The sequence below is a fragment of the Camellia sinensis genome, chromosome 7, assembly GCF_055761805.1.
Source record: "Camellia sinensis isolate YWXY chromosome 7, ASM5576180v1, whole genome shotgun sequence".
NCBI classification, from domain to species: Eukaryota; Viridiplantae; Streptophyta; class Magnoliopsida; order Ericales; family Theaceae; genus Camellia; species Camellia sinensis.
This window is the reverse complement of record NC_138967.1, coordinates 143332450-143356229: the sequence shown is the minus strand read 5'-3', so window position 1 is coordinate 143356229 and position 23780 is coordinate 143332450. Positions and strand designations below refer to the sequence as shown.

The 23780-nt window shown below is 35.4% G+C and overlaps 1 protein-coding gene across 1 annotated transcript; it reads left to right on the top strand.

The window, feature by feature from the left end:
• The first annotated feature begins 13855 nt into the window (after positions 1–13855).
• LOC114313836 (F-box protein At3g07870) lies at positions 13856–17637 on the top strand. Its single transcript, XM_028260242.2, has 2 exons — positions 13856–15055; positions 17176–17637. The coding sequence occupies exons 1-2, from the start codon at positions 13862–13864 to the stop codon at positions 17227–17229; spliced, it is 1248 nt and encodes a 415-aa protein (XP_028116043.2). The 5' UTR covers positions 13856–13861; the 3' UTR covers positions 17230–17637.
• The last annotated feature ends 6143 nt before the right edge of the window (positions 17638–23780 follow it).

Sequence of the window (23780 nt, the reverse complement as noted above, 5' to 3'; positions counted from 1 at the left end):
ATCATTATGAATCCCCTGAGGCATATTGGTCTAAACACAAAAGGCACAGGGGACCACTGCCCCTTCCCCTGTAGAAGATTGGGAGGGGCATTTTCTGAACTCTAAGAATGCCCAAGTGTTTGGATAAGAGTCTTCTTGAGAAACCTAGAATCCCTCAAATTGATGGTAAGAGCGATGAAAAAGAGAACGAGAAGCCACGTCTAAGAAGTGAGGAAGATAAAGGGAAGCTATGCTCTACCTCAATAGTACTGTTTGAAAAATAGAATAATGCAAATGGTCTGATTCTACATCTTCTAATGCTCTATAATATATACCACTATTCCACAATATTAAATATCACTCCAACTCCCATAATAGGCACAATGGGAAAGAAGAATTATAGAACAAGGAGACACAGCTAAGAGAAGGAGGAAGGTAAAAGGGAGCTATGCTCTACCTCAAATAATTTTTTCTTTTCTTTTTTTTTTTTTTAACACAACCCAATAATATTGATTGAAAGATAGAGTAATGCAAAAGGTCCTGTTCTCATCTGCTACTCTATAACATACACCATTCCTCAACATTAATTACTACTCCAACTTCCCTAGTAGGTAATTCCACAACAGTACGTACTCAAAATTTCAAATTAAAACTAAAACACACTTAGTAGACAATAGCTACAGGGCAAATATAGATGGAGCATTTGCAAAGCCATACCACTAGCTCTTGTTTTGCGAAAGCCAAACCCACAACAAAGAAGACGGAGGGAAGGAATGATCGGAACATCCCAGATACTTGCAAAGGCAGCTGTCATAAATTTGGGTCTAGACACAAGGGAGGAGAAAGACACAAACATTTAGGCTAGGGGTCTTAACCTTGGATACTTGCAAACGCTGAATAACAAGCAAGAAGCTGACTGGCCTGTCCTCAAACCCAAAGGCCTATGGTCTCTATTTGCAAAAAGGACCCTTGCACTCTAAATTCAGAACACCATCCTAATAATTTTTGTCTGACTATTTGTGCAAGTGGAAGTAATACATCAATGAATCCAGATCCCCTGCCATTGTTCCCTGCAATGATCCTTGCCGTAGTCCAAAACGGCGTCGTTTTGAACCCTTTTTTTTTTTCTTTTTTTTTCTTTTTTTTTTCACCCTGTTTTTTTCTTTCTTCTCCTAAGCTTTCAAACGTTTCAAAGCAGAGCACCTACGAACGACCGAAGATAGAGATGAAGAAGAGAGTGACAGCGCCGGCAAGACGACGGCACCGGCGAGGATTGAACTCGCATAACCCAGCCAAACGAAAGACCAAAATGATTCTCATATTTGCGATGTGAATTTCTAAATCTGAATGTGTTGATTTTGAAATGTTTCACTGTTGTTGCCTTTTGGATATCGTTTATTTGCTTGTTTTGACATATGGGTTCTTGTTATGTTTCCATTTTATGTTCAATTGATTTATTCTTAGCACTGTTTGGTTGTATTGTGATGTTTGGGTTATGAACTTTTAGATTTGAAAGGCGCATTTGGTATGTTTGAGAGTGGGAAAAGTTTGGGAGCTCAATTGTTGTTCGCTGTCGCTGTTGGCACGGTGATGCGAGGTAGGATTGGTTCAATAGTAAGCCACGGAGTTCAAGAGAGTCCTTCCCATCAGGTGCATTTTTAACCAGACCAAAATCTGCAACCTTGGCTCTCATGTCATCTCGAAGAAGTATATTAGAGGGTTTTAAATCTCTATGAATGAAACTTTGTTGTGCTAAGCTGTGAAGATACTCAACCCCTCTGGCCACATCCAATGCCATTGTCACCCTCTGCTTCCAAGCAAGAGGAGAGTACCCAAGTTTACCCCACTCAAACAAAGGCTGAGCCAAAGTCCCCTGTGGCATGTACTCATACACCACTCGCCGCTGCCATCGCCTCACCGTGATGTCGTCATCGCATCATCATCTTTTCTCTTCGTCTCTCTGGTTTGAGAGTTGAGTGAAAAGAAGAGGGGAGGAAAGTAAAAATGAAAAGACCAAAAAAAAAGAGTTCAAAACGACACCATTTTGGCCCACGGCAGGAATCATTGCAGGGAACAATGGCAGCGGATCCGGACTCATACATCAATCTAGGAAAAGTACGTAGGAGCATCCCCGACCCTTCACCTTTTTTTTCATCAAATTGTTTCGCCAATTTAAATCAAAGCTTGATTTAATATTAGCTCAATCCAATGGTGAGAATTAAACTTTCCATCAAATCATTTTTAAAATGCGTAAGTTATCCCAAAAATCCTCATTTAATCAATTCAAGTGAAAAAAACCCATCTCCAACCCTTATCTTTGAGCAATTTCATCAAATTTAAGTGAAAAAAAAGGTGGTGGGAAATTTGATGAAAGATTTTATGCATCCCTCATTTGATGAATTTTTTTTATGAAAACCTGATTTGATGCAAGTTTGATGAATAAATTAGATCTCATTTTCACCAAATTTTTCATTTAATTTAAATTTGATGAAAGATTTGGTGAAGAATTAGAGATGCTCTAACACAAATTATTTTGGTCAAGAATAAATTTCAACAAAGCTAAAATGCCAAACAACAAAAATAGAGTGGACAAACTTGACACAGAAAAATGTCAGCAAGTTTAACATATACAAGAGCATTTATAGCAGATACTACAAACTCAGAATGATACATAAGGAATTCAATCTAAAAATTTTACGCTGATTAAACAAAAAGAAAAAAGAAACACAAAGATGTACCTCCATTGGCTACTTAATAGACAAAAGAAACTCTTTCCCCTTTGGCAACATCCCGAGGGAAACAAAGCTCGGAGTATGAGCAATCCCATAAAATTCTGATCTGATCCCATAAGTGCTTAGCTTCTTAAATTTACCTAACTTAGGATTATACATCACAAGAGCATCCTTGTTAACAAGCATCAAGATTTCCCCACTCTTTAGAATCATAATTGGCTCATGACAGTCCAAATTCCCTCTCTTACCAATCCCATTTTCAATAACCAACTCTTTGCTCCAAGACTCCTTAATCCCATAATCTTTCATTAACCATATATCGATACGACGAGGGTTAGAAAAATCACAAATAGAAAGACTATCACGAAGCACACCCACTCGTATATGATCCGGAAATTCCTTCCTATGCAGACCAAACTCAGGAGGTTCAGGGACAACCCGAAATTGCTCGCTCCCAAAATCAAAACAACAAATGAAGTCGGGACTATCACGCGCAAAATTAAGCCAATGAAGAGCTCCATTCACAAAAGAATTGAATGAGTGATTTGTCAAAAAGTAAGGAACACTCCCCATGTTTCTCCACGATCCTTCACCAATTGTGTAAATTATAGCTTTCGCCTCCTCGCGAGAAGTCCTTAACTCAGTAATGGGGTCAAAAGAGTCGTCCAGCTCTTCAGTTAAGGGGTTGAAAAAGGACGCGACAAAGTTTTTAATGGTGGGGTCGAAAAACTCGACAAACCGTTGGATAAAAAACCGTATAACCTTGTATTGGTTAGTCTTGGGACTGAACCCAAAAGCAGTGATGTAACGATCATATTTTCCATCATATATTGGGAATGGTAAGCAAATGTACTCACACAGAATTGGATTGCATATGAAAATTTCAGGTACATTACACAAGCAAAGCAAACCATTGCAGGAGTTGACTGCTTTTCTTTCTTCCCAGAGATGGGAAGTGGATTTTTGGGATGAATTTCAACTGGGCTTCGCGGGGATGGATTTTATGGAGGATTTGAAGGTCGACCAAGCGGAGTAGACTCGATCGGTACTTGGGTTTGATCAAGAGGTTGACTTGTGATCTTGAGAGGTGGAGTTTGGCGAAGTGGGGGTCTGAGATGAGAGAAAGCCAGTGTTTGGAAACGAGTTGGCAAAGGAAGAGGGTTTTGATGGGGAGTCTTGAGAGGATTTCAAGGATGATTTGGGTTGGAAGTTCTTTTGGGATGGAGTGTTTGTTCTTCTTGTTGGGTATGATCTGTTTCATCATCGTTTCTTGTTTTTCTTGTTTGCTTTTCTGGTGTTGATGGGAGATTGTTGTTTGGCTTGAATGAGAAAGAATGAAAAGTAGCGATGATATAGGTGTGGAGATAAGGGCTTGTTTGGAAAGTTTGTTATTTTAGTAAATTATTTTAGATTTTAACTATTTTAATAGGCTAAAATTTTTGTGCCTACGAAGATGATTAGATTTTTTTGTAATTGAACGTGATATTTGAGAAAAAAAAGTAAAATCATTATGAATTTGATGTGACACTTTATCTTGTTAATTATTTTAGCCTATGTTGGCTTTGTTTGGCAAAGGCTAAAATTTTACTTTTTAGGCTATAATTCACAAAAAAAGCAAAATAAAATAAAATAGCTAATAAAATAAAATGTTATATCAAATCTATAATCATTTTACTATTTCTCTCACAAACATCACATTTAGGCTAAGTTTGGGAAGTCCCAAATAAGTCAAAAAGCCAAAAAGTTACTCAAAAAGCTAAAAAGTTAACACTATTCACCAAAAGTCAACAATTACGGCTGCACAACTCCCAATTCAAATTTTTCTCTACAAATCAATTTTTACAATTTTTTATTACACATTTTTCAATAAAAAGTCAAAAAGTTAACCCAAACATCCATATTTTCAACCTCAATTTTTTAGTCCAAAAAGACAAAAAGTACACTTTTTTAGTCTTCCCAAACTTGGCCTTAATTACAAAAAAATACATTCATCTTCCTAAACACAAAAATTTTAATCTACTAAAATAATCAGAAATTAAAATAACCTACTAAAATAGCCAACTTCCCAAACAAAGCTATTGTCTTTTTGTGAATTTTAGCCTAAAAACCGCCTAGAGCATCTCCGACAATTTATGTTTTTTTTATTATTATTAATTTGAGTAAAAATTTTATTTGATATCAAGGGTTCTAACGAAAGATTTTGAACTTTCATTGAAACACCGGTCGATCGAACAGATGTCTGGCCGGTTGACTGGTCAGTATAGTTTTTTCATAATTTTTTACAAAAAAGTGGTCATCTGCGGGACATTTAGGAGACATTGAAAATGAAACGACTATGAACAGTAAATTGATGAAATCTACTAACCATCCTCAATTTGGTAAAAGATTTATCATATCCACAAGTTAAGAGTTGTTTGGGATGTCCTAAATAAGTGCATTTTTTGACTTTTTAGACTAAAAAGTTGACGAAAAAAATATGATTGTTTGGATTAACTTTTTGACTTTTTATGAAAAAATATGTATTAAAAAATTGTATAAATTAGTGTGTAGGAGAACTTAGGAAGAGTAGGCAGTACGACCCGTACCGTCTGGGCAAGGTGATTTGATATAAGAAATGGTTGCCTCTTTTACGGGCATTACATTGGACGATGTTGTTCGGCCCGTGGGGGCCCACCACGGGTCCCGTTTGTCAATGTGTAGAACTCGTCGAATACTATATACTTGTAAAAAATCACGTTGATCGGATATCGATAGCTATCTGATCAGATTAGTTTTTTTTCAACCGTTAACTATAACACCATCCTTTTTTTTTATACAAAATGGATTTGATTATATAGTTAGTGATATCTAATCAATGTGATTTTTTTCAAGTATATAGTACTCGACGAGTTCTACACATTGAATGGTTCCGATTATCAAAAAGAGGCCCGTGATGGGCTCCCACGAGCCGAACAACACCGTGTTGTTTGTGCACTCCGCTTGTACAATTTTTCAAAAAAAAAAATCAGCAAAAGTCTATGGGACATCAGACTGAGTTGTAATAATTTTTGTGTAGAATAAATTTTTTTTTTTATTTTTTTTTAGCGAATAGTGATAAATTTTTAACTTTTTTAATAACTTTTAGCTTTTTGGATTATTTGGAATATACCAAACCAGCCCTTAATACTTATCTGATAAAACTATTGAAACAGGAAAATTGATGATTTTTTATCAAATTTTAATTTGATAAAAGAATTAATCAGTACGTTTGGTTTCAGTTTGCAAAATTCTGTTTTTTCAAAATTGAATTTTTTTATTTTTCATGTTTTTTTATTTTTGGTGAATATTTTTTTAAAATTTTAAACAATTTTTTACTTTTTTAAATGTACCTTACTTAGTTGTATCTAAATAGTAAAATATTTATAAAAAAATATTTTTAAAAATTAATAAATATACAAAAATATAAAAAAAAAATGTACTAAATTTTCATTAATTTTTTAAATTTTTTTGGTATTTAAAAAATAATTCACAAATATTATATTTTTTAAAGATATTTAATGTGTTTAAAAATTAAAAAAAATTACTTAATATATTTAAAAAATTCGTTAAAAACATTAAAATATAACAAATAAAAAAATAAAATTTCATTAAAAACATTAAAATATAACAAATAAAAAACATAAAATTTACTGAAAATTATTTTCTCAAAACCAAAATCAAACAAGATCAATGATACTTGGAGATTAGGGATGGCAATTTCAACCCGGCCCGACGGGGACCCGACCCCCCGTCCCCGATAAGAGTGGTTTTTCCCCGAAAAATACCCCCGACGGGCCGGGGATGGTATTCAAAAATAAATCCCCAGTGACATTCGGGCCGGGGACGGTGATACATATTTCATCCTCAGCCCCGGCCCCGCTCCCCGCCCCGGTCATCCCCCGATTTATATTATATATATATATATATATATATGTGTGTGTGTGTGTTTGGTTTGGTTAAAGGCTGCCACTTTGAATATTATATTATATATATATATATATATATGTTTATATGTTTGTTTATTACACTGTCTTACACTCTCTCTCTCGCCCGTCTCTTCTCTCACTCCTTCTGTCTCACCCTCAGCTCACTCTCTGATCTATCTCTCTCTCTCTCTTCTCTCCGCACCCAGTCGGCTGCCCTCCCTCTCGTCGCCTTCTCCACTGCCGCCTCCTCCTCCTCCATGCTACCGCCGCCTCCTCCTCCTCCTCTTCCGATCATCATCCTCTGTCATCGCACTCGCAGTCGGCTGCTCCGCGACGCGGATCGTCCTCCTTCGTCCATGGCTTACCCACCATCGCCGATCCTCCTTCCTTCGTCCACTATCCGCGACGCCGATCTCAGATCTGTTTGTATTTATTCATGTATGTCTGTATCTATCCATTTTTTTTTTTTTTATATGAACCGTTGATGATTGGGATGTTGTTGATTGGGGATGATGATGATGTTGTTGTTGTTGTTGTTGTTGATTGTGTTGTTATTGATTGTGTTGCTGTTGAAACAAGTTTGGGGGCGGGGAATTTTCGGGGTCGGGGAAACCCGGTCCCCGTTGGAGGGCGGGGATGGGGATGGTGGTAGGGTCCCCGTCGGGGATCGGGGCCGGGGCCGGGGAGATTTTTACAATCGGGGATCGGGGACGGGGAGTGTGATCCCCGGCCCGCCCCGCCCCGTTGCCATTCCTATTGGAGATGGTATAAATATAGCAAGTTTATGGTATTTAAATTTGAAAGGTTTGAGTGGTTGTTTTTGGAGGGAGTTGAATGTGGTGTTTTGGGAAATTGGTAAAAAGTTAGTTTTTTTGACTTTTTAACTTTTTTAGTGATCTTTTTGACAAAAAATTAGATTATTTTGAATAAAAAACTGAATTTTGAATAATTTTAAAAAACAAGATAACAAAATATTTTTTAAAATAGAGTTTTAAAAAGAATTTGATTATGAGTTTTGAAAAGAGTTTTTGAATTGAGTTGTAAAAAATTTATTGGTTATGAATTTTGAAAGAAAAAAAAAAGATCCAAATCATGATTTTAGAACAAAACCAAACGCTAAATAAGGCTTTGTTTAGGAAATGGGTCGGCTTTTTGTTTAGCCTAGGGCTAGAAAGTTTGATTTTTTTGACATTTTGTGAGAGAAAAAATGAAATGATTATGGTTTAAATGTAACATTTTTGTCTTATTAACTTTTACCTTATTTTGTTTGTTTGTTTGTTTGATTGTTTGTTTGGTTTTTTTTTTTTTTTTTGTGGCTGAGGTCTCACTTGGCAACTATGTGTTCCAATTAAAAAGTTACTATAAGTTGTCACATCACTCTTTACTTTTTTGCACATCATTTCATAAAAAATTAAAAAGTTATTAAAATAGCTTATTCCCAAACGAGACTTAAAAAAGCCACCAACCTCATTTTAGCCCATTGTCAAACGAGGACTAAGGGTGTGTTTGATTTAAGTTTTGAGATAAATTTTCAAAAAAAAAAAATTTGAGGGAGAGAGTTTAGAAACTTTTTTGGTTTGTTTGGTTTATATTTTGAAAATAATTTTAGAGTTTGGGAGTTTAAGATGATTTGATATTTTGTTGTAATTGAGTAGATGTATGTAAGAGAAAAAGTGATTCAGAAGGAAAAAGAAGAAAGAAAAAGTGATTGACTGATGTATAGGAGAGAGGAGAAAGAAAAAATGTTTGATTGATATATAGTAGATGCATGTGAGAGAAATAATTTCTTGATATACAAACTAAACAAACCCTAAATCATTCACTCATTACTTTTCAAGATATGGAAAAGTTTTCTAAAATTCTCTATCTTTGCTTGTGTCGGAAAGTATGTTAAAAGTTAATTTCTTTTTATTTTTATTTTTTGAAAAAAAAAGGTAAAAAAGTAGAGAGATGATGTGATAAAAAAAAATGTTAAATAGTAAAAAAAAGTGGCTTTTAGCCGAGTTGCAAAAACAAGCTTATTTGGCACAATTTGTAAATAAAAAATTGATAATTAAAAAGTAAAAGTTAAAAATATCTCCCTCCTAATTAGATAATCAGTTTTTTTTTTTGGTTAGTTTATTAAAGTTATTTTTAACTAATAATCTGGCCCCGTTTAAGAGTAAATTATTTTTAGTTGGCTTTTAAATTTTTTTTTTTTCTATTTTAACCTTGCTAAAAAAGGTTATGTTTGAAATAATAGTTAACATTTTTTAAAATTTGACAGTTGTGAAAGAAAAAGTGAAATAATTATAGTTTGAATGTGATATTTTGTCTTCTTACCTATTTTAGTCTATTTTGTCTAAGCCTATTTGGCAATGACTTTTTTTTTGGCTAAAATAACTAATAAGATAAAATGCCACATTCAAATTATAATCATTTCACTTTTCAACAATGCTAGATCTACCGAATTTGATGTCGTCCGAATTTGTTCATATCGGTCGTCCAAATGATAGAGTGATTTTGTGACGATCGCGGTAAAGGAGAGTTGTCTGGCTAACATAAATTTGAGCGATTCGGGCAACAACAAATTATGTGGATAATTCATTTTACTTCACTTTTTCTCTCACAACTATAAAAATTAAAATAAAATAAAGAAAAAAACAACAACAACAACAATAACTTTCAAAACACAACTTTTTTAGCCAAGTTAAAATAGCAAAAAAGTCAAAAAAATCAACTAAAATAGCCAACTTCCTAAACAAGCCCTCTGTAAGCAAAAATTATATCAAACTATTTGAGACAATTTTTCAAATTAAAAAAAGTTATAACTAGTTTTATTATTATTTTTTTAATTTTTTTTTACCTGCAGCAAAGAGGGCCTTTGTTCCTTTCTTCTTTGCTCAAAGGCCTCATTTGGTTGTCCATATTGAATATAAAAGTTTGAAGAGGATATGTAATACTTAAGTATAAAAATTAGATATAATATGTTGTAGGATATAAGGTGAATTATATACTGTGAGACCATCTCCAACGACTAAGCAAAACCATCACCAAATTTGAATTTGGTGAAAAAAAACAACTTTTTTGGTTCCAACAGTTTCATCAAACTGATATCAAAATGAAAACCACCCAAAAATTTCACCAAACTGAGGAGCTCGGCAGATTTCACCAAAACACTGTGTATTTACGTTGGAGGTGGGTCCCACCGGACAACTAGCTGGATGTCCCACCGGTTATCCCACCGGTCATCCATAGGACGTCCCACCGGTCGTCCCTTACATACAAAAAATGCCAAGCTCCTGTGCAGTGCTTCAATGTTTGGTTCGATTTCAAGTAGATGCCAAAGGATAGAGAATTGGGTTGAACAGGGTTGACAGAGGCTGTTTGTTTGCAGAGAAAATACCCAAGAATTCAGGTATCATGCTTGAAATTTTCATGGACATATGATGTTATTGCTTTCTGTTTGTTACTATCATCTACAATCAACCTTTCTCAAGTTCAGATCCAACACTCAAAATTTTACTATAGCATTGCTCTCTCTCTCTCTCTCTCTCTCTCTCTCTCCATTTTGTTGGGTTCTTGAAAAATGAACAGAAATTAGTGTAAAATTATACTTGAACATACCCAATTGCTCCTGTTTGAATTTTTAAACAAGATAATGATATTTCATTATTTTAACATTCACATTTTTTACTATAGGCTTGTTCTCTCTCTCTTTCTCTCTCTCTCTCTCCCTCTCTCTCTCTCCCCATATAATTTTGTTGGTTTCTTGAAAATTGACAGAAATTAGTGTAAAATTATACTTTTGAGTGTATGAATTTTTCAATAGGAGAATGATCTTTTAGTATTTTAACATTCATATTTTTTGTTTCATTCGGCGGCAACTGATTGTTTATTTTTGCTTTCTCTTTCAACAACACCAAAGAATTGTGTATCTTTGAAAACTATCATTAGAATAAACCCAATTACGCAACTATTTTATGCAAAATTTAACTAGATTATCATCATTTAACTCTTTCAATGGAATTTTATGTCATAGAAATATGCCTCAAGACAGTCTAAGATCAGCTGTCTACAGATCATTTGTCACATGTGATGATCCCAAAGGTGTCATTGAATGTAAGACAATTAGAAAATCCAAAACTAGTTCTAAAAAATCAGATAAAATCGAAAGAAATCATCAGTCACACAAGGAAGGAGGAGAGGAGAGGAGAGGAGATGGGCTCTAAAAATGTCGCTGAAGATTCACCTAGCAACCCATCTTGCTTTCAGCTTATGGAGGTGTTGAAAGGCGCTCATAAGATCAACCAAGTGATCGATTCGTGGTCTAAGAGAACGAGGTTTGCTGGGAATTCAAAAGAAATAATGAAAGATTTGTTGAAAGGAGCTCTTGATTTGCAAAAGTCTTTGATGATGCTTGGAAAATTACAAGAAGCTTCTCAGTACATGGCTCAGTTGAAGAAAAATCAGAAGGAGAAATTCGGGAGAGAATTTTAGTCTTTTAACTGGTCGATTGGTCGGTCGTCTCACTGGACGTCCCCAGTCTTCTGATGCAATCTACAGTGTAATCCGTTGGAGCACCTCATATCAGACTGAGGAAATCGTTTTTTTTTTCCCCCTCGGATTTGATGAAAAAAATGGTTCACCGTTGGAGATGCTCTGAGATCATTTATACTATATTTGGTTAAGATTGGATATAGGATATGATAAGAGAAGAGTGATTATTTTTGACATTTGAATGAAATTTTTTGACATTTAGATAAAAGACTCCCTATATCCAATGGTGGGAGATACACAATATTATGGAAAGTGATATTGCATATCCTCTTTTATATCATATACTATCTGGACTCCCTATATTCTAAGCAACCAAATGCAAGATATGAGGAGACAAAAAAGTGTGTAAAATGCATCTTATATTATGTGGTGTTTTGGAAAGTTAGTAAAAAATTGATTTTTTGACACTTTTTTGTGGTCTTTTGGCTTTTTTTTTGTGTTAAAAAAGCTAACTTTTTTATAACTTTTTTTGTGACTTTTTTTATGTAAAAAGGATAAAAAGCTAATTTTTTTGAAAAGTTTCCAAAACACCCTTATATCCTGTCCTACCTTCATATCCATCCTTTTTATACGGTAAGCAACATGCCAAAGGTCTCACCATCCCTAACTTTCTTCCCATCTATTCACCTCAATCTTCCCCCAGGTCTATATATCAAGGCCCCGTTTGTTTTCAGAGGTAGCATGAAAGGAATTCATAGTGAGGGAATTAATAGTGAAGGGATTGATAGTGAGGGGATTAAGTAAAATTGTGTTTGTTTTGATGATAGTTGTTAGTATAGGAATTATTAAATTATTTTTATATAAAATAATAAAACAAATAAAAATAAACAAAAAATTAAACATTAATGTTAAAAAAAAATGCCCAACATGTAAAAAATAAAAAAAATTACAGTCCCCTCACTATTTTTCTAATATCACCTCCACCTCTACCTCCTCCAGCCCAATCCCCCCTTCCAACCTCCATTTTAATCCTCTCCTCCATCATAATCTCTTCCCCAATTCTATAAACAAACACAACACTAAATGGACCCCACTTCCATCATATAATACTTGTTAGTTAAAATGCCTAGTGTGATTCACTTTTTTCAATTCCAATGCACTAGACATATGATTAGGCATTTTGCCTCAACTCATATTCACTAGCTACATGTAGCTAGCCTTCAATGCTAGGCAAAATGTATTCAATCATTAGGATCATTTCCCTCCATCTTTGTTGTTGATGTGGCATTATATAAAATTAATAGTATTTAGATAAATAGCTAAAATAAAGAGTATGGTTAGAGTAAAAACATAAAACAGTCGATAGGCAAAATAAAATATATACTTTATAGTAATATTTAGATAGGTAAAATGCCTACTACCGTTGGAGATGCTCCCACCCTCTACTCTCAAAACAAACGGGATCCAACATCAATGTTCTAGCAAGACTCTCTGCTTGAGCTCCCTCCAAAAACAACTGCCCAAATGTTTCAAATTTCAAAACCATCCCAACTAAAATTGCTAAAAGTTATGTTAGGAAATTCAAATAATTTATTGAGGCTATGTTTGGTGTGAGTTTTTAATTAATTTTCTATCATCATATTTGAATGTTATGTTTGGTTTTAGTTTTCAAAAATCAATTCCAATGCCACATTTAAATATACATTCCAATGCATGTTTTTTTTGAATTTTGAATTTGTAAATTGAGTCGTTCGTTCGGACATCCCACCAGACGTCCGGAACAATTTTTTTTTGTTTTTTTTATTTTTGCAATTACAACCTATTATTTGAAAACAAAAAATGTATATTTGTTTTTGATATTTTTTAAATATGCAAATTATTTTTTTTAGATCGTTGTCAAACAAAACAATTAAAAAAAAAAAATTGAACCAAATACACAATCAAAAATAATTTTAAAACACTAGTTGAATATATTTTTTAATATTTTAAATAAAAAAATATTTGCTAAATTTTTTTAATTTTTTTTTTAAAAAATAATTTTTTCAATAATTATTTTTTTGAAAATTTTAAAAAGAATTTGGTTTTGAGTTTTGAATAAAATTTTTAATAGAGTTTTGAGTTGTGTGTTTGATTATAAATTATAAATTTTTCAATTAAGTTTTGAAAACTTTTTTAAAACTTCTAACCAAATAACTTTTCTCATTTCAAAACTAGTTTGAAAACTCTTTTTAAAATTCATAACCAAACAAATTTTATCTTTTCAAATCATAATTCAAAAACTCACAAACTCAAAATATAACTCCACACTCAAATTATAATTCTAAAACTCAACAAAACGCTACCCATATTTTATTACTAAACTTTTCACAAGAGTGTAAAATCTACACACATACGAGTTTATGCGAGTCACACACTATATGAGAAATTTAATAGAAAATTTAGCCTTCATTTGGAAAAAACTAAAATAGCCTGGCTTTTTGGCTATTTTAGCCTCGTTTGGTTTTTATTTTTGACTTTTTGAGAAAAAAATATAATAATTATAATTTAAATGTGACATCCTATCTTATTAATTTACATAACTAATTTTATTTTTAGCATATTTTTTTAGTCAAAAAGCCAAAACCAAACATAACTTTTAATAAATTATTTCAAATCCATACCATTTTTCAATTGCTAATATAGATAACAGTTGGGACATAACTCTTTTCCAATCATTGAGAAACAACAATGTCCACCAAAGAAGGCACCATGGTGAAACAGAGCATACCCAACAAGAAGATGAAAAACTCCATCCCAAAAGAACTTCCATCCCAAATCATCCTCGAAATCCTCTCAAGACTCCCCATCAAAACCCTCTTCCATTGCCAACTCGTTTCCAAACACTGGCTTTCTTTCATCTCAGACCCTCACTTCGTCAATCTCCACCTCTCAAGATCACCAGTCAGCCTCTTGCTCAAACCCTTCTACCGCAACCGCGGATCGAACCAACTCCACTTGGTTGACCTCCAAACCCTCCATAAAATCGGTCACCGCGAAGCCCAATTGAAACTCAACCCCAAAATTAACTTCCCACTTCTTGGACGCCAAATAGTTAACTCCTGCAATGGTTTGCTTTGCTTGTGTAATGATAATTCTGAAATTTTCGTATGCAATCCAATTCTGGGTGACTACATTACCTTACCATCTTCAATATATGATCGAATTTACTATGATCGTACCATCAATGCTTTCGGTTTTAGTCCCAAGACTAACAAATACAAGGTGATACAGTTTGGTCTTCAACGGGTTGTTGAGTCTTTTGATCCCATTATTGAGTTTTGTACTTATCGTGATGACGCAAAGGCTAAGATTTACACAATCGGTGAAGGGTTGTGGAGAAACATAGAGAGTGTTCCTTACTATTTGACAAATCGCTCATTCAATTCTTTCGTGAATGGAGCTGTTCATTGGCTTAATTGTGCAGGTGATAGTCCCGACTTCATTTGTTGTTTTGATTTTTGCAGCGAACAATTTCAGGTTGTCCCTGAACCTCCTGAGTTTGGTCTGCATAAGGAGTTTCCTGATCATACTCGCCTGGGTGTGCTACGAGATTGTCTCTCCACTTGTGATTTTTTTAGTCCTCTTCGTATTGATATATGGTTAATGAAAGATTATGGGATCAAGGAATCTTGGAGCAAAGAGTTGGTAATTGAAAGTGGAATTGGTAAGAGCGGGAATTGGGGCTCTTATGAGCCAATTATGGTGCTAAAGAGTGGGGAAATCTTGATGCTTATTAACAAGGATGTTCTCATGTTGTATAATCCTAAGTTGGGTAGTTTTAAGAACCTAAATATTTATGGGATCAAATCAGAATTTTATGGGATTGCTCATATTCCAAGCTTTGTTTCCCTCAAGGATGTTGCCAAAGGTGAAAGCTTGATGGTACATTTCTCTCTCTTCTTTGTTTAGTTTTGTGAAGGTAAATTTTTGAAATCAAAATTGTTTGAGTTTCTATTACCTATTATGAAAATGTGTTATAATTGGGGAATATTTGTGTTATTTTTTAGATTTGTTTGTTATATATTTTTGTTGTCTGTATTTTAACTTTGTTGAAATTTTTGTCTTGAACAAAATTGACTAATGTGTTTTCTAAGATTTTGTATTGCTTCCTCATGCTCCAAAGATGTGCAGCTTTTAATTCTGCTTAAACATGTTGGAGATGTGACACAATTTCTTGAGGCCTAATGCTTTTATGTTATTTTGATGAATATGTTTTTGAAGAATTTGTGACAAATTGTTAGGATGGTGTCTTAAAGTTAGAGCCTAACAGGCCTTTCTGCAAGCAATAGAGAACACAAGCCTAATGTTAGAGGAAAGGCCAAATGGATTCTCGCTTCTTGTTTTGTTACCTTTACAGGAATCCAATGGTAATGCCCCCCAACCCAATTATTTTTTTGTGGTTCTAAACCCATATATATAATATAGTGTTTTTTGGGGTTTCTCTAAGAACTCATTTATGTAAAAAGGAATGAAGCTTGGAAGAGCTGGAGCCACACCTTACCATCATGTTCTTCACCATAGTGAAATATTCTTGATTGTCTTTGCTCATAGATGTAGGTTCTTGACAGAACCATGTAAAGTCTCTTTGCTTTGTTTGTGTATGCATTTTTGCAACATTTCTCTAGATTCATGGCTTATCCCTGTTTTGCATTGCAACAGAACTGTTTTTATTTATTTATTTTTAAATTTTTGTACCCACAGTTTATCCCTGGTTTTGATGTTTTTTTTTTTTTGTGTGTGTGTGTGTGTGTGTTTGTCCCTTTTTCTTAAACCCACAAAATATCAACTATGGCATGCTAAACAACTATTTTGTATGCTATGCTTATTGTTCCACCATTTGAAGATGAAGAAACAAAACAAACCTCAATTTTGGATAAATGTTTATTGAACAAGGTCTTGTAACTCTTGTTGCAGTAAAAACCATTGTATGGGTGCAGAGTAGTTTGACTTTTTGCATGCAAATTGTGGAAGCTAATCTGATTCAATGAAGTGGTGGATTGATCTTGATGTGATACTTTTAGAAGCGATGGAGAACCAGTCACAGATTTGCAAAATGATTATTCATATTGCTGGGGATTAATAGGGAACTATGACTAAGTGTAAAGCATAGTAGTGGCCCTGATCATTGTTTTGTATGATGGACATTACATATGTTGCAATTGCACTTCCCTTTTCATAAACACTTGATTGTGAAACCCGGGTGTGGTTGTAGCATATGGTTGATTCTCGAAAAAGTGATGGCATTTTAGGGAGAAAATAGCATCTTGTCATTACTGTCTTCACAAAACAAATCAAAAGTATTCCTTTAGATATTCAAATTTCAAAGTATTAAACTCGTGCATTGGATTGCTTTATTATTATTATTATTATTATTATTATTATTATCATCATCATTATTATTATTATTATTATTATTATCTGTTAGGGTAAATTACACTAAACCCCCTTCAACTATATGACTCATTTTTGAGTGGTTCCCCTCAATTTTTAAAACTCAACACTTCACCCCCTTCTCACCAATGCCCACATATTCTTTTCCCCGTCCAGCCACCTCTCCTTCCCCCACGCCGGCCGCCTCTCTTGCCTTATCCAATCCCTTTAGTCAATTACGACCACCAACCACACCTTCCTTTTCCCTCACCCTCATTTTCCCTCCATCACCCAATTCAACATCCTCCTCTTACCCTCAAGGTCTCTTCGTCCTTCCCCTTTTCCTCTCGGTTTTTTTTTTTAATGTTGAGGTCATGTTTGGTTATGCAAAAATAAGTAGTAAGGGTATTTTTGTCCTAATAACTCAATTGGTCAGTCATGTGTCACTCACATGGCATGCTTCTGTCTAACAAATTGTTAACAGAAGGAGTTCAGTATCAAAAGATGAAACTATGAGGGGGTTAAGTGTTTAGTTTTAAACATTAGGGGGCAACTCAAAAATAGATCATAATTGAGGGGGTTTAATGTAATATACCCTTATTCTTCTCATTATTGTTATTATTTACTAGCAGGAGAGGAAAATTCAGAAGCAGAGGACAAGTGATGCCTCCAGGATATCCCATTGATGGAGGAACTGTATGATGCAGTGCGGAGACAGAGGAATGAGTTGACAATAAAGCATACAATCATAGTGGGGAATTCACAGGTCTGGGAAGAGGACTGTCTTGAGAAGTTGAAGATGCTCCCTGGGGTTACACAAGGAGATCCATTGTACTTTGTTTGGCACGGAACTAATCAAGAATCCCTTCAAAAGGGAGGTGTTTGTGGAGTTGCCTAATGACGAGTTTCGGGTAGCCTGGATCAAGATGGAGAAGATAATGACTTATGGCCAAACACTACCTCATCTCTTGTCCAGCACATTACCCTGGTTGTATAACTTGCATTATGGTGGTTGCATAACTTGTATTATGTGTTTTGTAGACAGTTCCTTTTATTTATTGTATTGTAAGTTAATGGATGTTTGCTTCTTAAAATTACTGTGGATGCTATTTGCTATTTTTTTGTGGTTTTTGTAATAGCTAAGACTTTATGCATATTTTGTACTTTTAAACAAGTTCAAGTTCAACTATGATGTGTATGTTGTTTACATTTACCATTGGCTAAAGATGAAAGACTACAAAAATATAGATGGTGCAATGCAAAGCAACTCTGCAGCAGATAATTATGTGAAAAATAGCACACAAATGAAAAAATATATAAAAATAAACTAATTGAAAATCAGTGGTAAAAACTTTGTAATTGATTGCGTGTGCAATCAACTGTTTAATCTTTGAAGGCTTGTATATATATTTTTTCCTACACTGGTAATTGTATTGGTAAATTTCAATAGTGCTTTAATTTAATGGATTGGTAGATAGTGTTCAGTTTGTGATGGACTCAATCATCCATTGAAGGACGAAAATGGTGAATATACCAGTATTCTTACGAATTTGTGAATTTTATAATGTAGATTTTGTAACTGTTGATTTGTAAGTTGTGATTATTATTGTCTTTATGGTGTATTGATTGGTTAGATTAGATTAGATCTTGTGTTTTTTTTTTTTCAATGATATTTTCTACGTTTAAAATTGTGAGCCTATTTTTTTGTGTGAATAATTTATTTTACATTTGCTTTTTAAATTATCTGATAAATTAATCAACTAAATAATTTCAAAGCATATTCATATTAACAAATCTAATTGTTTACTAAAAGTAAATAATAAATAATAGCCTCTGACACACTCTTTTTTTTATTTGTTTTTGTTTTTATTTTTATTTTTATCATTATGCCTTAAAAAATATGATTGATTAAAAATAGAGTTGAAGTTAAGCGTAGACAAACATTGAATTAGCCGGGTATAAGTCAGAAATTTCAAAAAATCTCTCGTGTGACTCAACTGCAGACCTAAAATATCTTCCAAGTTCAATCCTAAAATGGTATATAATTCAACCCATCTAACAAAATTATATATTAGTAAACATTATAAAATTAAATCAGAAAGGCCATTTTCATTTCCAACCCTTACTAAATTTTATAGTGACTTTACGATTTTTTAACTAAAATCTTAAGTAAAACTTTAAATAAAGCGTTTGTCTGACAAGAGCCAAAAAGTTACAAAAATGTCAAAAAAGCAACAAATTTAATTTTATTAGCAAAATATCACATTATACATATCAATAAATCACTTTTTTTTTCCCTTACAACTATCTATTCAATTAAAAAATCTTTCAAAACATATTAATCTTTTCCATAAATTAAATTAATCTTCATTGAGATTTAGAAAAAATATATAAAAAAAAAATCGCACAATATTTATACCTAGGCGAGAGGTGTTAATTTCAAAACCCTATCATTCTATTAACTGCTAATTTCATGTCTCTTTTGTATGGGCCTTGCCTGCTCTTATATCAATGTATGGCAATAGTTTGATAAAGTAAAACATTCATGCATGTCTATACGAAAAATGATTTGGTGTTCTAATGAAAGAGTTCTAATGAGTTCTAATGGGAGTGGACTCTACTGTAATGTGATATCTTGGCTTTAGTTTTATTTTATTTTATTTTATTTTATTTAGGAAAATGGGTGGGAGCACTAATTAGTGCTATCACTAATGATGTGGTGGTGAGTCCCACCCACTGTCACAGTGCTTTTTTTTTTTTTTTTAATGGATACCAACTCATTAGTGCTAGTTTAGAGCACCACTTTTAGTGATCTCTATCATTATTATTTTTTTTTTAATTCTCTGCCACATCATTAGAGCTCAATTAGAGCTCCAAAATTAGAGGGGTGTATCATTACTCTTATATTATAATGTGAATTTGTGTAGACGAAAGCATGTAACATTTAGGGGGTTGCAGATTGATTTTTGATAGTTTGATTTATGGTTTAGATTTATCTGTATGTCTGTGATTTGGGAAAATTAAACCTGCAATCGCCTGCAATACAATTGTTGTTTGTACGAATAGGGTTCATAAATGTGCTGACGGTTTGTGGATTGAGCTTTTTCCTTTAAAAAATTATTTTTTTGTTTGTTTTTTTCCCCATTTTTCAAATATTTTTGATTATAGGAGATTCAACACTATCCTCTATTAAAACTGAATTACAAAAAATTAGAATGAAAATTAAATAAAAACTAACATAGAAAAAAAAAAAAAAAAAATCACATAACTAGATTTGCAAAAAATTAAAAAAATTCCAATTGAATAATAAGTATTTCAAACAAGGCAGTGCGTGATATTATTATAATGTTATAATGTTAGAGCCTACAGGTTTGATAATCAGATTAAAGTGAGTGAGAGAAGAGAAAATTAGGATTACACACTTACAAAACTTACAAGAAAATCTGATGGTTTAGATTTTTTTTTTTTTTTAAAAAAAAAAAAATTATATACAGATGTAAGTAGGTGAGTGCGAGCGCGAGTGTGGGTAAAACCCGCAACCCGTCCATAACCCGCAAAATAAGAAAATTGTAAACCGCATTCGACCCGAACAATTTTGCGAAACCGCCCAAATAGACGCGAATGATTCAGATTGAACAATTTTTACGAGTCAGATAATCCTATGCCTAGCCCAATATAACATTATTTATTTCCCTAAATTACCTTTACATGTTTATATATCTCAATTCCTTGCTAACTGCTTCTCATCGTTTTGTTTGTGGCATGGATAATGGAACAATGGGTGACTATTTTTTAATGGGACTCAGTCCGAATTCAGTTATGTTACGTAGCTCGAATAAGGCTCGCTCCGAATGGCTCGAATTCCAAAACGACGTCGTTTTGGATTTTTTTTTCCTCTTTTCTCTCTAAAGATGAAGAATATGAAGATAGAAGAAAGAGAGAAGAGGGAGCTGGGAAACTGAGAGAGAGAGAGAGAGAGAGAGAGAGAGAGAGAGAGAGAGAGAGAGCATCAACATCAACAACAATACATCATCATTAACAATGTGGAGAAGTGGTTTGAAAATACTCTTCTGATCCTGGGGAATGTTCGAGATCCTCTTTCGGTCACCTGAAAAGGAATATACACTCCGGCGGGCGTGCCGGAATTAGCACTCCGATGGACAAGTCAGTAACCGCACTCAAGAATACTTATATTCTAAGTTAAGCACTATAATTCTCACATACCTCTTTCTAGCTGATGTTTTTCTATTTATATCTTTTCTCCCATGGGCCTCGGGATTAGGTCCATTTCCAACTCATATTCGGCACATCTTATAATAGACCGACCCTCACTCGGCCCCTTGCCTAATCGGCTATTTGGCGGAATAGGATTGGATTTGAACATGCGAGCCAATTGCCGAGTGCCTCGAATCTCGACTCTCCAAGATTCGACTATCAGGAATCTCTACTACTCCCTCTTCTCGGCCCCCACAATTGCCCCCCAAGCACTCCACTAACGACAGTTGGCTGTAATGTTTGGTTTCGAACTTGAAGAGTTAGAGCTGAAATTCAGCGGCTGACCGTATTCCAACGCAAATGTCTGTACACACGCTTCCCGGTTATCTTTTCAACTTCCCGCCTCTTCGTACGTTTCTATTTATTGCGATTTGAAATTTCGATGTCTTTTCAAATGCATACATGCTTTTAGACGCCCGTCGCTGGATTGCCTTCCGAACTACCTCTGCAACTTCCTACTCTTCTCTATCTCTTTCGCCTCTTGTAAGTTCTCTCCTTCTCTTCTTTGTTTTTCTTTTGGTTTAGCATAATCCTATTGGCTAGGGGAATGACGAAACATTTAAAAGATCTCCTCTCACCAGATCGAATTTCTGGCTTCCGATGCCATTTTTCCATTCCTGATGATGTTCGTCTGTTATTTGTGGCAGATAGCACCCTCGATATGGAGAGGGTTGATGAGACCACGATCGTCTTCCCTCTTCTATCAATCGCAGAGGGTGGGGTCCGTTTTCCCCTTCACCCTCTTCTTAGGGCCGTGCTTTGCCGTTGGGAGTTAATCCCTTCCCAACCCAACGTCAACTTCTATAGGATCATGATGGGGATTATCGCACTAAATCGCTGCCTTAGGCCTAACTTTGGCATTCCTGCAATTCGGCATTGCTACGCCTTGGCCAAGTTTTCTGGTCGGCACGGGCGTTATTTCCTTAGGGCCAAAGACACCGACCATCAACTAGTGACTATGCTTTCCAGCTCTGGGAAGCGAGTCGATGATGTTACGGTCGTCGTCCAAGGAAACTGGAAATTCGGCGAAGGTGAGGATCGCCTGGATCGTATTCCTAGACGGAGGGGCGAACTAGGAGGCCGAGTATCTTCTTTTATTTATTTACTTGTTATATTTATTAAACTTTATTTTCGGGACCTCATGGTTTTGCTTTTACAGGAAACGATTTGAAGAAAGTCTTGATATCGATCGACGACGCCGTCCTTTCGGAAATCAAGACTGCGCTCAAGTATTTCGGCCGACCGAGTCTTCAGAAGCAAGGGAGGGCAGCCCACGTTCTGCTCCGCTACGAGCCGACTTATACAGCCTTTTCGGTGGCAGAGAACATTCAAATTCCAGAGGGTGAGGAGTGTCTTATCGCCCTTATCTTGACTGATTTCAAAAATTTGAGGCAAATTGGTCGCGAGGGATCAGATTCGGAGCGACCGAAAATAGCTGAGGCCGTCGAGTCAGACCAATTCGAAACTGAGGTTGACGAGGCTTTGAAGTTAGCATTTGAAGAAGCCGGCCTCAATTCGGCTGATCCTTCATCCACTTCTGGTCGGGAGGACCGTCCACTCGACGATATTTTACACGGTCTAGAGGACCTTCCCGGGGCGTTCCCGGAAGATATGGCTGGGTTGAGCCTCACTAAACTTGCCAAGAAGGCAAACGCGGAAAGGATGGCCGCGCGGCGAAGGGCGGAGGAGATTCGGGCTGCCGAATCTCAGTCCTGGACCTCCTTGCCTGTTATTGAGGGGACGAAAAAGAACAGAAGTACCGAGGCAGAACCTTTTGTGCAGGCAAGTGTGGAAGCTGAGCAAAGGGTGGAGAAACACCCTGCCGATGTCGAGGCCGGCTCAGAAGAACGTGCCGACAAACGACCTCGTTTGGAGGAGTCAGATGTGATCATACCTTTTGTTATCCAGCCCAAGATAAAGAATATGCCGATCTCCTCTGATGCTTCGGTGATCAAAGATCCAGCGGTTGCACTCAGCTTGGCGATGTCCGTTTCACTGCCTGCTGACAAGACGGCTTTTCGGGCAGAGCCGGATCTGGTTGCAATTGGCTTGGCCACGCAATCGGCACTTTTTTGGTATATATCTGCACTTTGTCTTTTCTCTTTACGCAAATATTATTTTGTTCTTATCTTCCTGTTTTGTAGGCCGTCGGAAGAATAGCCGACATGGGTCGTCGCTATCACGATGCCGTCGAGCTAATTGGCCGTTTACAAGCGAAGGTTGAGGGCCACAGGAGTAGGGCACAGACGGAGGGCGCCCGTGCCGAGGCCGAGATGGAGAGAGCCCGCAATGATGAAGCATTGAGATCAATCGCCGAGAAAAGGGCAGATGCGAGCGACGACGCGCTTAAATTGGCTCAGGAGGTGATCTCTAAATTGGAGGCTGGGTTAGAAGAGATGAAGGCGGCGAAGGAAGCGGCCGACCTGAAGGCTTCCAGTGCATTCGACGCTGGAAAAAAATCTGTTTTGATGAATATGTAGGCGAAGTCCCCAAATTTGAGAATCGAGGATTTAAACATGGCTGGATCAAAGCCCTTACTACTGCTGATGTGACATTGGCTACGCCAATTCCATACGAGCAAGTGGATGTTGAGCCGCTGGAGTCTGACTCCGAGGACTAATTTGGGCGGCTCTTATTTTTTGTTTTAGGATTTACATGTAATTTTCAGCTTTTTACAACTTTTTGTCAAGTAATTTTCATATGTAAAATGGTTACAATTTTGTGCCCAATTTACTTAATGAAAATTCATTTTGTACTTTGCTGTTACTAATGAACGGAATTGTTTTGTTGCTGTTTTGGATAAAACGTTTTGTACACTTGCCGACTAGATGATAGGCCGTTTACAAAGCCAAAAATCAGTACATGAAGTGGCTGTGGCACACTTTAATCGGCATGGGGCCAAGATGCTCGGCCGGTTAGATTAATAAATCTGCCCTTGCCCCAGCCAGTGCATGGACTTCAA

Coding starts and splice junctions, on each gene's coding strand:
- LOC114313836 (XM_028260242.2), top strand. CDS start 13,862: ATGTCCACCAAAGAAGGCACCATGGTGAAACAGAGCATACCCAACAAG. Junction 15,056..17,175: donor CCAAAGGTGAAAGCTTGATG/GTACATTTCTCT, acceptor ATTTACTAGCAG/GAGAGGAAAATTCAGAAGCA.